The sequence below is a fragment of the Odocoileus virginianus genome, chromosome 5, assembly GCF_023699985.2.
Source record: "Odocoileus virginianus isolate 20LAN1187 ecotype Illinois chromosome 5, Ovbor_1.2, whole genome shotgun sequence".
Taxonomy (NCBI): domain Eukaryota; kingdom Metazoa; phylum Chordata; class Mammalia; order Artiodactyla; family Cervidae; genus Odocoileus; species Odocoileus virginianus.
The window spans coordinates 32,524,176-32,543,300 of NC_069678.1; the positions used below are offsets into that span (position 1 = coordinate 32,524,176).

Here is a 19,125-nt window from a genome sequence, read left to right on the forward strand (position 1 = left end):
TTGCAGGGAATACTGTTTCTCCTTTCTAAGGCAGAGCTGTAACCTCAGAAACCTATTTTTTATGAAACAGAGTGTTACACAGAGTATTAGAGATTAGTCTGTTGAATACATATTCCCTTAATGTGGTTAAGGCACTTGAAGGTGACCACAAATCATGTAATCCTGGCATATTAATACAACAGAAACTTGCATTTTGGTTCAGGAGAAGTCTTAAACAGACGTATAGATTCTCAAGGAATAAAAAAAGTAGAATTACTGTCTACTATAAGACGGTGGCTCAGATAGTAAAGAATCTGCCTGTAATGCAGGAGACACGGGTTTGATCCCTGGGTGAGGAAGATCCCCTGGAGGAGGGCATGGCAACCCACTCCAGTGTTCTTGCCGGAAGAATCCCCGTGGACAGAGGAGCCTGGTGGGCTATGGTACATGAGGATGCAGAGTCCAGCACAATTTAGTGACTGACACTGCTGCTTTTCACATAAGACAGTAATATAATATTTCAGGACCCGGGATAATTCCCCCTGGATTCAATAGCCAGCAGACACTCCAAGGAAGTCCTGTGAGGAAAAGTGTAATTGTTCTGTACTGTAGAGAAGAAATGTCATTCTTTCTTAGTCATTGATTGGAAAGGTCAGGTAAATCCCCCTCTACTTCCCTGACTGCTTTCTGTTCACAAAAACATCTCAGAGCTCTTCTTAAATGCCTCTTTATTTCCCACCTGTGTCATTTTTCAAAGTAGTATTTTTCTCTCTCATTGTGTGAATTAATACTTGATCTCTTTTGTTTTAGACATTCTCTACCTAATGTTAGGGGAGTGGTGAATGAGTTCATCATCACTTTATAACGTTAGTATTTCTCAGCTTTTCTTTTTCTTTCTAAAGAGCCCTAGTTCTTTTATGCAGTTATCATAAATAGCTATATAGCTAATCCTTCCTAAATGTGAATTTTTCTCTTCTTAAAAAAATAAGGAAGAAGATTTTGCTTTTACTTACTTTGCCTAATGTTTCTGGGATACAATCTCTACCTAGAAGATAGATTGCTAAGATTAGAGAAATTTGGGGAACACTGGGCAGAAAAGTTAAGTTTTCCTTAACAGATTGTCATGCTTTGGGTCATGCAGGAAAGCTAATTGGGAGGAAGTTACACCTTTAAATGCGGAAAGTTCAGACAAGAAAGCTTTAACTGCCAGACTTTTCTTCCTAAATTAGAACAAAATAATAAAACGGTGCAGTGTCAACTTGAATGGCAGAACTGGACCACATGGGGTTGAGTGAGTCCTGGCTTCCTCACTTCTTACCTGAATGCCCTTAGATAAGTGGGTAGTCTCTCTACACCTTAGTGTCCTCATCTGTGAAATGAAGACAGTAGAATAATACCATTCTGGGGCAGCTGGAAATTATGAATCTTGATGTGCTAATATACATTGTGACTCTCTAGGAGAGGTTAGAGTTTTTAGATGATTTTTTTTCACCCGAGTCTCCCCACAATCCCTCTTAAAAAACTATTTAACATCCTGTTGAACTTAGTTTTAGAAGCACTGACATAGGGACATTTAATCTTTGCTTGTGCTTCAAAGGCTCATTTCTAGAAACTTTATTATCTTTGAGTCCCAAAGACTATTTAAATTTTCTCATGTTGCTTTTTTATTATTGATAAGAAGGAGGGAAATTAATTCAAACATGTACTTTAAAAGAGCTTGAAAGCAAGCTGCTGCTGCTACTGCTAAGTCACTTCAGTGGTGTCTGACTCTGTGCGACCCCACCCCTGGGATTTTTCAGGCAAGAACACTGGAGTGGGTTGCCATTTCCTTCTTCAGTGCGTGAAAGTGAAGTCGCTCAGTCAATTCCGACTCTTCGTGACCCCATGGACTGCAGCCTACCAGGCTCCTCCATCCATGGGATATTCCAAGCAAGAGGACTGGAGTGGGGTGCCGTTGCCTTCTCCATGAAAGCAAGTTAATAACCTGTATATTAGTTTTTATTAGGGCTTCCCTTGTGGCTCAGCTGATAAAGAATCCACCTGTAATGTGGGAGACCTGGGTTTGATCCCTGGGTTGGAAATATCCCCCGGAGACGGGAAAGCCTACCCTCTCCTGTACTGTGGTATAGAGAATTCCATGGACAGTATAGTCCAGGGGTCACAAAGAGTGGGACACAACTGAATGATGTAGCTTTTATTTAATTGATGATGAACTAGCTCTTTTGAGGAATGACAGGTGCATTATAACAATAGTGGCTTACAGATTTGTGAACATACAGAATCTGACCTTGTATGTTAAAAAATTTTAAAAAAACAACACAAGTATACAGAATGAAGTTTATTACAGTGCTCTTATGATTCATTTTTCTTGTAGGTTATGTCTCCTACATTTATATAAACGGTTGAGCAAAGTATGGATAGCATGTAAAGTTTAATTAGCTTTTATTTCAATTAGGAAAGAAGTTTTCTTTAATGTTTTTTTACAAGCTTGACTCAGAGAGTCCCTTGGACTGCAAGGAGATCCAACCAGTCCATCCTAAAGGAGATCAGTCCTGGGTGTTCATTGGAAGGACTGATGCTGAAGCTGACACTCCAGTACTTTGGCCACCTCATGCGAAGAGTTGGCTCATTGGAAAAGACCCTGATGCTGGGAGGGATTGGGGGCAGGAGGAGAAGGGGATGACAGAGGATGAGATGGCTGGATGTCATCACCGACTTGATGGACATGAGTTTGAGTAAACTCTGGGAGTTGGTGATGGACAGGGAGGCCTGGCGTGCTGTGATTCATGGGGTCGCAAAGAGTTGGACACGACTGAGCGACTGAACTGAACTGAATTATTAGAAAGAAAAAAAGAATGAGCGTAGCATGTAAGTCCACGTCTTGTCGTAAGGTAGCCCATTTCTCCTTTCTCCGTATCCTCACGCTGCTCCACCCCTGTCCCTGCCCCCCATTGCACACACGTATGCACCCCCCGCTTAGTGTCTGGACTGTCACACTATTCCAACTTATCAAACTGCTCTGTTACACTGTTCCAGGCATCCCACATTGCCTTGCTTGCTTGCTAAGTCGCTTCAGTCGTGTCTGACTCTTTGCGACCCTGTGGACTGTAGCTGCCAGGTTCCTCTGTCCATGGGATTCTCCAGGCAAGAATGCTGGAGTGGGTTTCCATGCCCTCCTCCAGGGGGTCTTCCCAACCCAGGAATGGAACCCGTGTCTCATGCGTTGACAGGCTGATTCTTTCCCACTGAGCCACGAGGGAAGACCTGAGAGAGCTTGAGGGCTATTGAAACACTAATGGTCTGAACCCTTGCCCAGAGTTGCTGAGTCATCAGAATTGGGATGGACTCCAAGCAGCATTTTCATCCAGCTCCCAGGTGCTGCAGATGCTGCTGCTGTGGGGACCACGTCTGAGAATCTCTGTCCATAGAGCACTGTCAAAAAAGCAGATCCCTTTCTTCTAGTTTCCCGACTAAAAAATGGTTCAATATGATTGCCCCATCCGTTGGTTGCTTTCCTGTCCCCTGTCATCTGCATTTGAACAGGGGTCTCCTTTTTAAAGACTACAAACCTTAATTCTTAGGAATAAATCTCGTTCTTGGCTTCATATCCTTCAATCTAAGCTGCCTTTGACCCACTGTTGTGCTAAAACTGTCCTTTCCCTGGGGTATTAAGGCTTCCTGGTTGCCCCACACCCACATCTTAACTGCTCCTTTAGATAAATACCCCTCAGATGTGGGATTGCTGGATTACATGGTAGTTCTATTTTTCATTTTCTGAGAAGCCTCTGTTCTGTTTCCTGCGGTAGTTGTACCAGCTCGCCTTCGGATCCACAGACCAGCGATGCACGAGTGTTGCCTTTTCTCGATACCTTGCCAGCACTCGTCATCTCTTCCGTTTTTTGATGACAGCCATTCTGACAAGTGTGAGGTGATATCTTACTATGGTTTTGCTTTGCGTTCCCTGTTGCTTCGTGATGTTGGGCACCTTTTCATGTACCTGTTGGTCTTTTATATATCTCTTTTTGAAAACTGCCTATCCACTTCCTTCATACACTTTAAATTGGGTTGGTTTTTGTTGTTGTTGCTGTTGAGATGTGTGAGTTCTTATATGTTTTGATTTTGTATTAGTATTCGTGAAAGTTGCTCAATCACGTCTGACTCTGCAACCCCATGAACTGTACAGTCCATGGGATTCTCCAGGCCAGAATACTGGGGTGGGTAACCTTTCCCTTCTCCAGGGGATTTTCCCAACCCAGGGATCGAACCCAGGTCTCCCGCATTGTTACTAACCCCTTACTGGGTACATGATTTGTATGTATTTTCTCCCATTCCATAGGCTGCATTTTCATCTTGTTTCCTTTGCTTTGTCGGAGCTTTATATTAGCTAGTATGAAAAGTTTCCCAGATTTGCCTCTCAGGGTCTCACCTTCATGATTTCTATCATGGCAGCATATCATCTCAACTATCATTTATTTCTTCCTCAAACCAATCTACTTTACCAACATTATTATAAAAGAAAACATATTACTATAAATGGAATACCAGCATCACTTGATATAGAAGGTAACCATAAAATACAGTGAAAAATCAATGTTTTTTGTTTTTATTCTAGACCATTGTTTTCTGCAGAACACTCAGCCTGAGACTTAACCCTTTTTTATGAAAAACAGGTAAATTAGCAAGTTCTAGCCACTATCACATTTCAGTGACTAGCCCCACATTTCAGTGACTTCATACACTAGAGCTTATCATCCACTCACGTAGTAGTCCAGTGCAGGCCTGCTACCTCCGGGGACCTGGCCTCCTTCCACTTTGTGGCACCAACCACTGCTGGACCCAGAAATGTCTGCTTCTGGTCAGCAGATGGAGGGAGAGAACATGGAGGAAGACACCTGGTTTGCTGCCTTTTAGTCTGAAACTGTCATAAGTCACTCATCCCTTGGTAGAGTCACCTGGAGGCAGATGTGCAGGGAAGGTTGGTCCAGGCTAAGTACCTGCTCTATGCTATGAAATCAAGAACACAAGTTTTTGGTGGTCAAATTCTGACATATATACAGGTGATAGCAAGACATAGCCATAGTTTCTTAAATACTAGGAGGGATCGTACAACTGTTAACTTCTTTGGGAAACGGAAAGTGTTAGTCACTTAGTTGTGTCTGATGACCCCAGGGACCATAGCCCACCAGGCTTCTCTGTCTATGAGATATGGGATTCTCCTGGCAAGAATACCGGGGTGGGTAGACATTCCCTTCTCCGGGGAATCTTCCAGACCCAGGGATCAAACCCAGGTCTCCCGCACTGCAGGTAGATCCTTTACCATCTGAGCGACCAGGGAAGCCAAATATTATTTTTTTAGTTCAATTTATTCTCCTCTCTCTGAACCTCAGTTTTACTTGGAAACTGTTCCAAGAAGTTAGCAACTGTCTTACTTAGCAAGTATGAAATCCATATATACATGGGAGAAACCTGTTTCTCTATATCATGATACAAAGTTAATAAGATAGTACCCAATGTAGCTTTTTACCTCCTAGTATAGCTTAGAATTTTCCTTGGCTAGATGGGAAATGAGCTCACTCTCTACATGTATGTCTTTGTAATAACCAAGAACGCATGATGTGTTTGATAGGAACCTACATATAAACCTGGTACCCTCCTACATTTTAAAATTTAACTGTGTGCCATTACTAAAACTTTAAGAATTCAGGTTGCTTTTCAGGTATTATTTGACATATATCTGAAGTGTGTGAGACACATGCCAAGTACCGTCACACTGATTGCTTGATAGCTGCTGCCGCAGTGCATCTGAAATATTTTTCTTGTACTCATCTCAAGCTGATGAAGCATGGGTATGTTTGAGTGGCCACCAGTTGAAGGGGAGAGGAATTTCTCATTGGATTTTTTATAAATGAAAACATGAAGCTGTTGGCAGTTTGACTGTGATGTCATAAGAAAAAACTTGCTTCACTTTGTCTTTAAGAAATAACAGCTCCCAGAGGGTCAGCCTTTGGGAGTTGAGGTATGAGGGCAGCATGTGCTCATAACAGAGAAATTTATACTTAGTGATTTATGATTCACAGTTGCATTTTTGTAGCTTGCTATTCATCAGCCAGCTGGGGCATTTTACTCACTGGTGAACAGAGTTGAAGATAAAAACAGGACCGGGCACCAGATCTATCCTCAAAGATGAGATGGAGACATGGACAGGTCATTTAGGAAGGGGAGGTGGCATATAGGTACAGCTTGATAAGCAAGCTAGGGTTCACGGAGCTTCATGATGTCAACACTGAGTTCAGTAAAGCGGATGGCTCAGTTGGAGGATGATGTATCACAGTATCTAGGACATGGTACTTAGCACACCGCACTCCATTGTGGTTGCTCAGTGGACTGTAGGGCTTCCATTTTCAGGGTGGGACAGGTTCAGGAGCACAGCTGTTTCCTCCAAGGAGGCAGACGGTCAGCTTGCAGTGGGGAGGGGACTGTGACTCAGGGAGCAGCACAGTTGCTCACACGCAGCCCCGTGAGGTAGTGACAGCCCTTCACTATCAGCTCCCTAGCCCTCGGTGGGCGTCTCATCACATTCTGGACGTATCGTCCTGGATCTCGAGTGAACTTCACGGACATTGCTTGAGGGTTTCCGATAGAACTGGGGGAGCAGGGGCCTTCACCTCTCTTGGCAGAGGAGGGCCGGTGGTGAGATGAGGTGAGTGAGTCCATATGAGGGGCGCTGGAAAACAGATGCAAGAAATGAACTGAGGGTTTCCTGCTGTGTTCTTACTGTGCCAGCCTACACTTCCCTCTACCATTAGAGTCTTTTTTCCTTTTTCTATTATTTCCCAGTGAATGAGGATCTTTGCTGAGGTGGGGAAGGAATGCCCCCTGTGAACTGCTGGCCCTCAGGAAATCAGTTGATTCTCCCCCCAGGCCACTGATGTCCTTCCCAGTGTTCTGCTTCTTTCTCACTCTCTGTAGCCAGCTGCAGCCTGTGGCAGGCAGGAGGAGGGTCCGTGCCCGGGTAACACTGTTCGTCCCCTCAGCTCTCTCTGGAAACAGCTTTCATTTATAAGTTCACAGAGAAAGGGAATTTTATCAAGGAAAACGACAAAGGATGGAGTGACAAAGCTTTTAGCATCTCCATCTCTTGCTTCTGTGTCTTCATCCTCTCATGTTTCCTGTCTCCCACTCCCAGGAGAGAAAACAGCCAGTTAGGATCTTTCACCAAGAGCTTATTTGGGAATCTAATGAAAATGGCAGGCGGTGACTCCTGATTAAGAATTTCTCTTGACAATGGTGGTGAAATGACCAAACTACCAGGTCCTCAGTTATATATAAGAACCAAAAGCATGCAGTAGGAATATGAAGAAATTTCTCTGAAAACAGAACCTCAAAAAAATAATCATAATGGCAGAGTTAGAAAGGATGGTGTGAAGCTCTTTTGGTCTTTGTTGGAAGGTTGGAATGTGCGTCAAAAGGATCAGGGAAGTCTTTCTATACTCAGTTCTCTTATACCTGGAGACCCCAGGAGCTGTAAAGGTGCTCTGTGCCCCAACAAGTTTCCCTTAAAGCTGTAGAAATACGATGGAACTCCAGGGTGTGACGTGAGTCTTGAGGAGTGTCAGAGTGGAGCACGGAGGTGATCTGGCTAAACCTGGAAAAATTAGAGGAAAGGCTTACACGATCCTAGATAGAGGCTATGGTCAAAATAGCTCTAAACTTGGATTCAAATTTTGGCTGTGCCAGGAATAGACATGATTAATTTCTTTATTTCTCTCTGGATCGGTGTCCTTATCTCTAAGGGCAGACTGAGGTAAATTTCATTCATTCTAGCAGCCATTCATATTCATTGCCAGTCACCGTGCTTTAATATCAAAGTATAAAGAAAACATTATACAATCCGTGTCTCAGAAAATCTCTCAATTAAGTGGAGGAGACAGATGTTGCTGATACTTATAAAAGCATGTGTAAAGTACCATAATAAATGTACAAAGTGCTATTGGAATGCAGAGAGGGAGGGATGGCTTGTCCCAGGAATAGAGCTGCAGCAAAGTAGGCAGTATGTAAATCATGTCTTAAGAACAGAACTGCCTACCATTGCCCAAGTGTAAAAGCCAGAATATATGGGAATGCCTGGTATGTTTGAGAATGAAAATGTTTAGCTGTGACTAGAACATAGCGTGTCTGGAGGTTTGTAAGAGAAGCTGAAAAAGATGGGTTTAGGTTAATCTGTAAATAGTCTGTGACAACAGCTCCTGTTATTCCATTGCCTATGAAAACACAGTGGAAATTGTAAATCGAGGACCTGGATTGCACACAATTTGAGCAGGGAAAATGAAAGCACAGAGGTGAGTTCTGATGGTGCTTTAATGCAGGATGATGCAGAAATGATGAGGAAGAAATGACTCTCCTGCATTACAGGCAGTCTCCTCCATTGCAGGTGGATTCTTTACTGGACTAAGCCACCAGGGAAGCTGATAGAATTTAACAGTTGATAGAGGCAAAGGAAGGAAATGAAGGTTTTAGTGTCGGGGTAAAGATGAGAATTTCAGCCTGTGTGTCCAAGGTGACAGGAGGTTTAGGGTGGGAGACAGGAATTTTGTTTCAGATGGCAAGGCTTGGAGCGCTTCAGCATGCCAATGAGAGCATGCAGAGATTTTTCTATGTAATAAGTGGTTTTACTATGTAATAAGTGGCGATTTGCATCTGGAGCCCAAGGGAGAGAGAAATATTTAGTAGCAGGGGTTGGTAAAGCCTTAGGAGAAATGAAGTCCCCTAGAGTGGGCTTCTGACAGGTGAAGGGAAAAAGAATCAAAATAAAAATCAAGGAACATAGAATTTAGCTCTGCAGTTCACTGACCAGAGCCTCTACCTCCAAGGCAAACTCAATCCACCTTAGCCTACGTTCAGGTCAAGTTGAGAGCTACCGGGAGAGATGCTATCTCCTTTCCTGTTCTAATACTGCCATCTCTGTAGGGCTTGCATCAAAATTCTCTCCATTTGTCTAATACTTATTCTTCCTTGAAGTGTAGTAAGGATCACCTCCTATCTTTCTTTTATGTTATGTTAATATAGGTTCTCCTAGGGGAAAAAAGTGAAAGTGTTAGTTGCTAGTTGTGTCTGATTCTTTGTGACCCCATTGACTTTAGCCCACCAGGCTTTTCTGTCCATGGAATTCTCCCGGCAAAAATACTGGAGTGGGTTTCTGTTTCCTTCTCCAGGGGATCTTCTTGATCCAGGGACTGAACTTGAGTCTCCTGCATTGCAGGCAGACTCTTTACCATCTGAGCCACCAGTTCTCCTAGAAGCAGATACCAAATGTGACTAAATATATAAGAGATTTATCAAGGGAAACATTTGTAAAAGATAAAAGTTGGAGGGTGGTAAGCCCGAGAAGGCAAGAAGAGCATTCAGATTATGAGGAAGATCTGACTCATGTGAAGGAGAGAGGGAAGGAAGAAGGATGGAGTAGGAGGCACCTCAGAGTACAGCGTAGTTCCAAGAAAACTTTGACCAGAATTGTGGGGCATCTTTATGCCATATCCCAGAGGAATAGACCCACCTGAATTCCCCCACTGTGCTAGCCGTTGCTAGGAGAGCCCGCAGGCAGTGACTCGGTCACAGGCATGCTCTGTCACTTCCGTTGTGTCCAACTCTCTGCAACCCTATGGACTGGACTCTGCCAGGCTCCTTTGTCCATTAGCTTCTCAGACAAGAATACTGTCGTGGCCCTCCTCCAGGGATCTTCCTGACCCAGGGATCAAACCTGCATTTCCTGCAAGCCTCCTGCATTGCAGGCTGATTCTTTACCCACTGAACCATCTGGGAAGCCTGTGACTCAGTAATTAATCCAAAGGAGTGACACCTGGGGCCATCAGACCAAAAACCTCCCAGAGCAGAGATCCTAGCGGCACACATTTCATGGCCACCATAGATGCCTTCAGTGACCCAGTGACACTTCCTAAATGTTCTGCTGGCACTTCATGTCCACACCAGTCAAAACTCAGCATGTACAGCCTTCCACCATAGTTTCATTATGTGTCCACCCAACTGGATTATAAACCCTTCTTTAAAGATCAGTGCAGCGTCCTTAACTCAGAGGCACCTAGGTATTCATCATAATAAGAATTGTGTTATTTTCATGACTTGAATTTATCTGAGAGTTGCAGCAGTGGGAGTTTTGACTTAGGAAGTTGAGATGGGGGAAGTGAAGAAAATGATTTTGTTGAGGAGTCCCATGGATATCGCAGTGAGGGAGGGAGAATTGGAGCATGGGAAGCAAACATACCCCCTAAAGAAAAGCAGATGCTAGGGCCTAGGCGCATGCATTTGATTAGGTAAAGTCCAGGTATACAAACAAAACACAGGATCCAGAGAACATGATGGAAATTGCTAGTCTAGACAAGAGCTAGCAGGAAGGAGGTCCAGAAAGATGTAATGGATGGGAATTTGAAGTAGACATCACTCCAACTCTTTGAAAACTAGCCTTTCTACCCACAAGGCAGTTTTCATACACCATATCACACCTTCTTAACCTTGATTAATTGGACCAGAAGAGACACCTGTCTCAAGCTGAACCTCCCAGGAATTTTGACTCTAGGTTCAGTAAATCTAATTAGTTGAATTTTCCTTGAACTGAGCTGACATGTTCAACACAGAGTTCTTGGAGCCTGCTGAGACACTCATGTACACTAGGAAGCAGGAGATGCAGATTGCAGAAAGACGAGAATGAGTCAGACGTTCAGAGAATTGAGGTGAGAGCGTGACTCCAGACAAGAATGAGACTGAGAGGATGGTTGCCCGGACTCCTGAGACATTTCCAACCTTGGACCTAATCCTGTGCCTTACAACACTAGGTTCCGAGATAACCCGCCAACCTTAGATTAAATTCCCTATTCTTAATCCAGTTTGAGTGGAATTCTTTTAGTGGTTCAGGTGGTAAAGAGCTTGCCTGCAATGCAGGAGACCTGGGTTCAATCCCTGGTTTAGGAAGATCCCCTGGAGAAGGGCGTGGCAACCACTCCAGTATTCTTGCCTGGGAAATCTCACGGACAAAGGAGCCTGGTGGGATATACTGTCCACAGAGTCACAAAGAGTCAGACACTACTGAACAGCTCACCCCCACACACACTTTTAGTGGTAGCCAAATAATATCGACCTTGACAGTGTTTGTCAGGTATGCTCAAGACTAAACAGAAAACTCAGAAAAGCGCAATGTGCAGAGATACAGACAAGCAAGAGGTTATCATTAGGAAAACTCGGAAGAGTAGCTTGAACAAGGCAGCTTTTAGTCTGGTAACTATAAATGGGTAAGCAAGTCAGAAACGAAGCACACAGAACCTGGTTACAGGAACTAGGGTATAAGGTAGAATCTTCACTGCAGGAAGAAGGCAGAAAATGTTGGTTATTGGGAATCAAAGTCAGAGGCAGACGAAGACCTCTGATCTATTGAGGATGAATTAATTCATACTCTCAGAATTCTTGGGTGTCTGCTACAGTCTAGGGCCTGTAGTGTGTTAACGGACTGAGCTCGGGGCTCAGTGTACTGAGGGATGGAGCCAGCCTGTCGGTGGAGACACCGTGATACCTGCCCTGGAGAAGAGGAGGCTCAGAGGGCAGAATCAGGGCACCAGTCAGCTGACTATCTGGAGTGGATGATAGAATGTTAGAATTTGAAACATTCTGGACAAAACAGACTTGGAAAAAGTTGAGACTGAAAACTCAGGAAGGAGAACTTTCAAGGAGAAGCAGAGAGGAAGGTAAGCCATGAAAGAGTGATTCAGAACAGGAGATAAGAAGGTGTCAGACACTCAGCTTGTCTATTTGTCAGTGTCTGCTAGGGCCCTGGTGGCAGCTGACGAACCTGTAAAAAATACCTCTTGTGCCTGTTTAGGCTGAATGAACTGTTTTATCACAAACCTGCTCTACCTTGCCGAAGTTAAAATCTTCAGGATTTGGAAAGCTTTTGACTCTAGCCTTTCCTAGTTCACTTGTGCCTCACCAGACAGACAAGACTAGATTCCTTTAAATTCATTCAGCTCAACATCTTCTGGTTAAACCTTGAACCCTCACATACTTGTAAGAAGAAATATAGGAGAAGAAAAGGAGACAGAAGGAAGAATAAAAATTCAGAGATACTTCATGATCTGTTGCATACAGATATTGGGATACATGTTGGGATAAAATTAAGTCAAACACTTGATCTCCTGTGATCTCCTTGTCTACCTCCCACTTAGAATTTTGAATTTCTTGTAATCACAGATACTGCTTTTCACAAAGACCGCAAAATCACTTCTCTAGTGGGTGTCAGGGAGTCCCCATATAGTCCTATATTTAACCTTGGTAAGATGACCTAAAAAGTAACCTAAACAATGACAAGTTAGGAGACATGCTATTTGGCTCTGGTTTCTTTTCCCATAATCTTATTTCTAGTGTGGTTGTTCATGGTATTAAACAGAGTCAAAAGATCGAGGACTGAGTCAGAAATTTCTGTCTGGCTTGTGATTGGCCTTATGGGGAGCAGATTGTTTAACCTCTTCAGGCTCCCATTTCCTCATCAATATTATTATGACACATGACACTTGCTCCAGTACCTTGCTGGGTGATGTTTTTTAATTGGGGTATAGTTGCTTTATAATATTGTGCTAGTTTCTGTCGTACAAAGAAGTGAATCAGTTATATGTAGACATATATTCTCTCCCTTTTGGACGTCCATCCCACCCCACCCCCCATCCCATACCATATTAATTTCATACATTTTTGAATTGAGAGAAATATGAGTTTTATATATATGGGGGGAGGTTATAATAAAAATGTTTGGTCAACCAAATATGGCTCAGCTTTATATTGAGATTGTTACCTCTCAAAGTAACTCCTTTTTATTCATTTTTTAAAAGTAGAGATATTCTGCATTTATACTGGTTAAATTCTAATATTCTTTAATCTTTTATTTCCTTGCAAGATAATAGTTGGAGAAACTGCTGTGTTTTGCCTACAACTGGCTACAAGGGATTTTGAAAACCAGGAGAAGACTATTTTAACTGGAGACTGTTGCTATATAAACCCACTGGTGAGGAGAACTGTACGATTTCTTGGTATGTGTTCATTGAATTGTTTTTATTGTTTCTGAAATAATGTTTATGTATAAGCTAACCTTTAAAATGTTTGCAAATGTTAGGTTATATTTTCTTTGAAATGTGTCAATTTGGTTTTAAAATAAACACTTCCTATTATTTTCTCTCCTGTTCTGCAAAACTCCACTTCATGGTGTCATTTCCACATTATTTTAAGGGAAAAAAAAAATCCCATCACACTTGGATATTTAATATTCTAAAAGAAACTAAAAATTATGTAAATAAATGGTTTAGTGTTTTTTAAATTTCAGAAACAATGCTTAGGTAGAAATGATGACCTAGGTTGATTACTGAATATTACAAAAGACAAAAAGAATAGCTGGACAAATAAAAGAAATGCTGTATTGGTTGATTATAATAAGTAGCACTCCATGAACTACTTCTCAATTGTTGCTTTTTTATTTTTTTTGTAATACCAACAAAATTGTATTCTTGACCCATTTAATCTTTGTGTGAGAATCATTTAATAACAAAATAAGCAATAATATACTCAGAACTGAAGTGTTTTTGATGAAACTGAACCTTCCTAAATTCTGTTAAATTATATTATGCCTACTTAAGTAAAATTTTTTTATTCATTTACACCCATATTTCTAAATAATATGCAGGCATACCTCGCAAGATATTTGAACTCAGTTCTAGACCACTACAGTAAAGTGAATATCACAATCAAGTGAGTCACATGACTTTTTTGGTTTCCCAGTGCATATAGAAGTTATATTTATACTATATTTAGTCTGTTAAGTATGCAATAACATTATGCCTGAAAAAATACATACTTTCATTAAAAATACTTTTAAAAATAAAAATGGCTAAAAAATGCTAATCATCATTGGAACATTTAATGAGTTGTAATCTTTTTGCTGGTGGAGAGTCTTGCCTCAACCGATCATATTGGTAGAATCTGAAGGTTGGGGTGGCTGTGGCAATTTCTTAAAATAGGATAATAACGAAGTTAGCCATAGTGATTGACTCTTCCTTTCTCTAATGATTTCTTTGTATCATGCAATGCTGTTTGATAGCATTTTACCCATGGTAGAACTTCTTTTGACGTTACAGTCAGTTCTCGCAAGCCCTGCTGGTGCTTTATGTAGTATTTCAAATCCTTTGTTGTCATCTCAACAATCTTCACAGCATCTTCACTAGGACTAGATTCCAATCTCAAGAAACCACTTTCTTTGCTCATCTGTGAGAAGCAAATCCTCACCCATTCAAGTTTTATCATGAGATTGCAGTGATTCAGTCAAATCTTCAGGCTCCACTTCTAATTCTTTTGTTATTTCCACCACATCTGCAGTTTCTTCCTTCACTTAGTTCTTGAACCCCTCAAAATCATCCATGAGGGTTGGAGTCAATTTCTTTCAAACTCCTGTTTATGCTAATATTTTAACCTCTGCCTATGAATCATGAATGTTCTTAATGATATCCAGAATAGTGAGTCCTTTCCAGAAGATTTTAAATTCCCTTTGTCCAGAACCATCAGAGGAATCCCTATCTATGGCAGCTACAAATTTATGAAATGTACTTCTTAAATAATAATGTTACTGAGTCCAAGCTCACTCTGCTCGCTGTACAATAGGCCAATTAATCAAGAAACCAAGTGTTGAGGCAAGGAATATGACTTTATTTGGAAAGCTGGCTGATCAAGAAGATGGCAGACTAATATCTCAAAGTGACCATCTTATTGGAGTCTGCGTGCCAGCTTCTTTTATAGAACAGAGAGGGAAAGTAGGTGAGGAGGTAAAGTAAAAAGGTATTTATCTTGCAAAATAGGGGATATGTTAATTTCTTCTTTTGTGCAGCCATTCACAGGTGGGCTGGGTCAGACTGTCTCTGAAAAGTGAAGATTAAAATAAGAAAAACAGATCCAACATGGAATCAGAATTGGCTCTTCCCTGCAACAGTAAGATTTGAAAATCAAAAGTCTTCCTTGATCCATGACCTGCAGAATGAATGTTGTGTTGGCAGGCATGAAAACAATATTAATCTCATTGTACATCTCCATCAGAGCTCTTGGGTGACCAGGTGCATTGTCAGTGAGCAGTAATAAACTTGGATATTTTTTCTAAGCAGTAGGTTTTAACAATGGGCCTAAAATATTTAGTAAACCATGTTATAAACAGATAATCTGTTAGCCAGATTTTGTAGTTCCATTTACAGAGCACAGGCCAAGTATATTTAGCCTAACTCTTTAGGGCCCTAGGCTTTTCAGAATAGTAAGTGAGCATTGGTTTCACCTTAAATTCACCAGCTGCATTAACTCCAAAGAAGAGAGTCAACCTGCCTTTTGAAGCTTTAAAGCCAGGCATTTTCTTCTTTCTAGATCTGAAAGTGCTTGGTGGCATCTTCTTCCAATAGAAGGCTGTTTTGTCTACATTGAAAATCTGTCATTTAAAGTAGATACCTGCATTAATGATCTTAGCTAGGTCATCTGAATAACGCTGCAGCTTCTGTATCAGCACTTGATGCTTCACCTTGTACTTTCCTTCCATGGAGATGACTTCTTTCCTTAAACCTCATGAATCATCCTCTGCTAGCTTCAATTCAAGCTTTTCTTCTACAGCTTACTCACCTCTTCCAGCTTCTGTAGAACTGCAAAGGGTTAGGACCTCGCTGTGGGTTAGGCTTTGTCTTAAGGGAGTACTATGGTTGATTGGAACCATCCAGACTACTACAACTTGCTTCAAATCAGCAATAAGGCTGTTCCACTTTCTTATCATTTGTGTGTTCACTGGCGTAGCACTTTTAATTTCCTTAAAGAGCTTTTTCTTTGCATTCATGACTTTGCTAAATGGCACAAGAGACCTAGCTTTCAGCCTATCTCAGCTTTCGACTTGCTTTTCTCATGGAGCTTCATCCTTTCTAGCTTTTGATTAAGGATGAGATGTGTGACTCTTCCTTTGACTTGTATATTTAGAGGCTATTGTAGGATTTTTAATTGGCATAGCTTCAGTAATGTTGTGTCTTAGAGAGTAGGCACGCTGGAGGAGAGGGAGAGAAATATAGGGGAATGAGTAGTTGGTAAAGCCGTCAGAACACACACATTTATCAAGTTTACTGCCTTTTATGGGTACAGTATGTCTTGCACCCAAAGAACTACCATAGTAACATTAAAGATAATTGATCATAGATCACCAATAACAAATAAATCATAATGAAAAACTTTGAAATATTGGGAGAATTGCTAAAATGTGACAGAGACACTCAGAGTGAGCAAATGTTATTGGAAAAATAGTGTCAGTAGACTCGCTCAACACAGGGTTGCCACAAACCTCCCATTTGTAAAAAAAGAAAAAAAGTACTCTTCATGAAGTCCAATAAAGTGAAGCTCAATAAAACAAGCTCTGCCTGGATGGCATAAAGTGTACAGTTAAGCCTGTGCGTGTTTCTTACTTATGTGATTTATAAGATATTTAGAAGTACTTGCTTTGTTCCTTGTTTCCTTGTTTATCATGATTTGGATGTTTCTAGTTTACTATAATAAAAGAGAAGCTTGTAAGAAAAGCATTACTATAGAATAGGACATCACTCTTTTTTAGTGACTTTATTCTGAAGGTCACACGCCAGTGTATCTGGAGGATACACTCATGGGATCTCACTTTAATAAGTATCTCTGTAGTCAACTTCAATATTGGACTTGGGCCTGATGCACTATTTTAATTCTGAAGCACATTTTGGGAGCTTTATAAGTATCAAGAGACACTTCCATATCTTTATCAAATATTCCTCTCAAGACAGGAAAACTTATTATACCAGATAAAAAGAATGGTTTGGTTAAATACAGTGAGTACATCTTAGCCTAGATTTCAAGAGAAGAGAGATGAACACTTGTCATTTAGGTTCCCATGCTAGGCCATGGGATTTGAAAGGTGAGGGTGTATTCAATAACATTTTATTGAGCTTCATTGTCTTCTTTTCTCTGCCTCTGCCAAATTTCTGATTTTAATAACATTTACTTGTATGACTCATGGAATGCTGGTAAGATGGAAAGAAAGCTCTTCCTTGTAAACATTTCCAATAAAGAACTAAGGTCTTTGTTTCATTGTGGTTTATATACACATGAAGTTTTGCTGTGTGCGGGTTTGGGTGTTAGAACCTTTTATAATCTTATATAATGCTTTGAAAATGAAAGGGATAGTCATGTATCTAATCCTGGAAAAATATTTTTTCCTGCTGATTTGCAACACAACAGTCAATAATTATGTAAAGCCTTAGGAAACAAACAATCCAGAAATACATGACAAAGAAAAAAACCATCTAATTATCATAATAGAATTATATGTCTTTTTAATGAACCAGCTGTTTGGGAAGTAGCATTTTGGTATAGTTTTAAAATGTCCTTGATGGATTTTATTATCAAAAATTATAAAAGAATAGATTTCTTTACATTGATACCACATCTTTGTAGATTGTAGCTGTAAGTTTGACAATGATGCCAAAGAATCTGTTTTGCCTTTCTTACCTAAATAGAGAGATCAGTTTTGGCATTAGTGGCCAATTATTTAGAAAATTCAGAAAACAGTTTTGGTTTTTGAGTAAATTGACATAATCCTTACAAAAGGGGGGAAATTTATGTACTTAATTTTTTATGTTCAGGTAAACAAAGCAAGTAAATTTTAATATTGTGAAGATAATTTAAAAATTATAATCTAATTGCTTTATTATTTACTAAATTGTCCAAAACTTGAGAAATTGAAACTCAATACATAAAAGATAAGCTGGGACTTAGCAGTTACATGCTTTTTAAAAACTGATGGCCTAGGATTTTGCTAATTGGCACCTCCAGCTGAGTAATATTAGTTAGAATGGGCTTAAGAGGTATAATTAAAGGGAGATAACTGCTCTGTATTATGTTAGTAAGATATTCAAAACTAGGGATAAAAGAAAGATTGCTAACATTAGTAGAAGGTGATAGACTGAGCCCTCTCAAGGGAAACACATCTCCATTTAAAAAATCACATTACCCAAACACAGTCTTAGAATATATTTTCTTCTTTTATCTTTTGTCTTATAAACCTGCCATGCATAAAAATGTAGCCAGTGGCAGACAACTCAATATGTTAAATAATTTAACACTCCCACTACTTCAGAAAGCAAAGGGGGAAGCTGGAGGGAGTGAAATGGAAGGAATCATACGTATGGACGTATATGAACTATTCTGTAGTTTCTAAAATATTTCCCTGTTGGTTTATTGTAAACTGAACCACAACAAACCAAAGGGTTTAAAATGGTGTGTTTTTCTTCCTCAGGAATTTATACATTTGGACTGTTTGCAACAGATATCTTTGTAAATGCTGGACAAGTTGTCACAGGAAACCTGGCTCCCCATTTTCTTGCCCTGTGTAAACCCAACTACACGGCACTTGGGTGTCAGCAGTATACGCAGTTCATCAGTGGGGAAGAAGCCTGCACAGGCAACCCAGATCTCATCATGAGAGCGAGGAAGACATTTCCATCCAAAGAAGCGGCTCTCAGTGTCTATGCAGCTATGTATCTGACAGTAAGTAAGGATTAGAAGCCATTCTTAATTTGTCTTCCTGGTAATTCTCCCAAAGTAGAAATTATTTCTCCCTGCCATAATGGAAGTCACATTAACAGTTTTCTGCAGGCCATTTAATTTATCTTTAATAATAGCTGTTGGTACTGTGACTAAAATTAAGTCAGTTGACTCTCATGAGATTATGTGTGAGTAGTTGGTTGTATTAAAAAATATAGCCATTAGCATTTCCATTTGAGAATATGTTGGTCTTTATATTAAACAGGGCTTAATGGAAACAAATTTGTCCTATGCAGTCCTTATAAACTTAAAATAGTGCAATTAAGAGAACTACCGAGGCCTCTTTGCTGCCTACTCAACTTCCAGTGTTCTCTGGTGAAGGTAGAGAAAGGGGCACTCTTTTTCTAGAAAGTTCTTTTTTGTTGATAACTCTATCATCTCAGTATCTCGACCACTGTTTTAATATTTTGTTATAGAACTAACCAAAATGCCCTTATAAATTATACACGTTTTATTTATTCTTGA

General features: G+C 40.5%; 1 protein-coding gene across 6 annotated transcripts in view; it reads left to right on the forward strand.

Annotated features, from left to right (window-relative positions):
- PLPPR5 (phospholipid phosphatase related 5) overlaps positions 1-19,125 on the forward strand; it is a 124,147-nt gene that overhangs the window by 31,880 nt on the left and 73,142 nt on the right. For all 6 annotated transcript variants that reach the window (XM_070467748.1, XM_070467749.1, XM_070467747.1 and 3 more), the window contains 2 exons: positions 12,932-13,064; positions 18,353-18,603. In XM_070467748.1, coding sequence (XP_070323849.1) covers positions 12,932-13,064; positions 18,353-18,603 — 384 coding nt within the window. The remainder of the gene's footprint in view (positions 1-12,931; positions 13,065-18,352; positions 18,604-19,125) is intronic.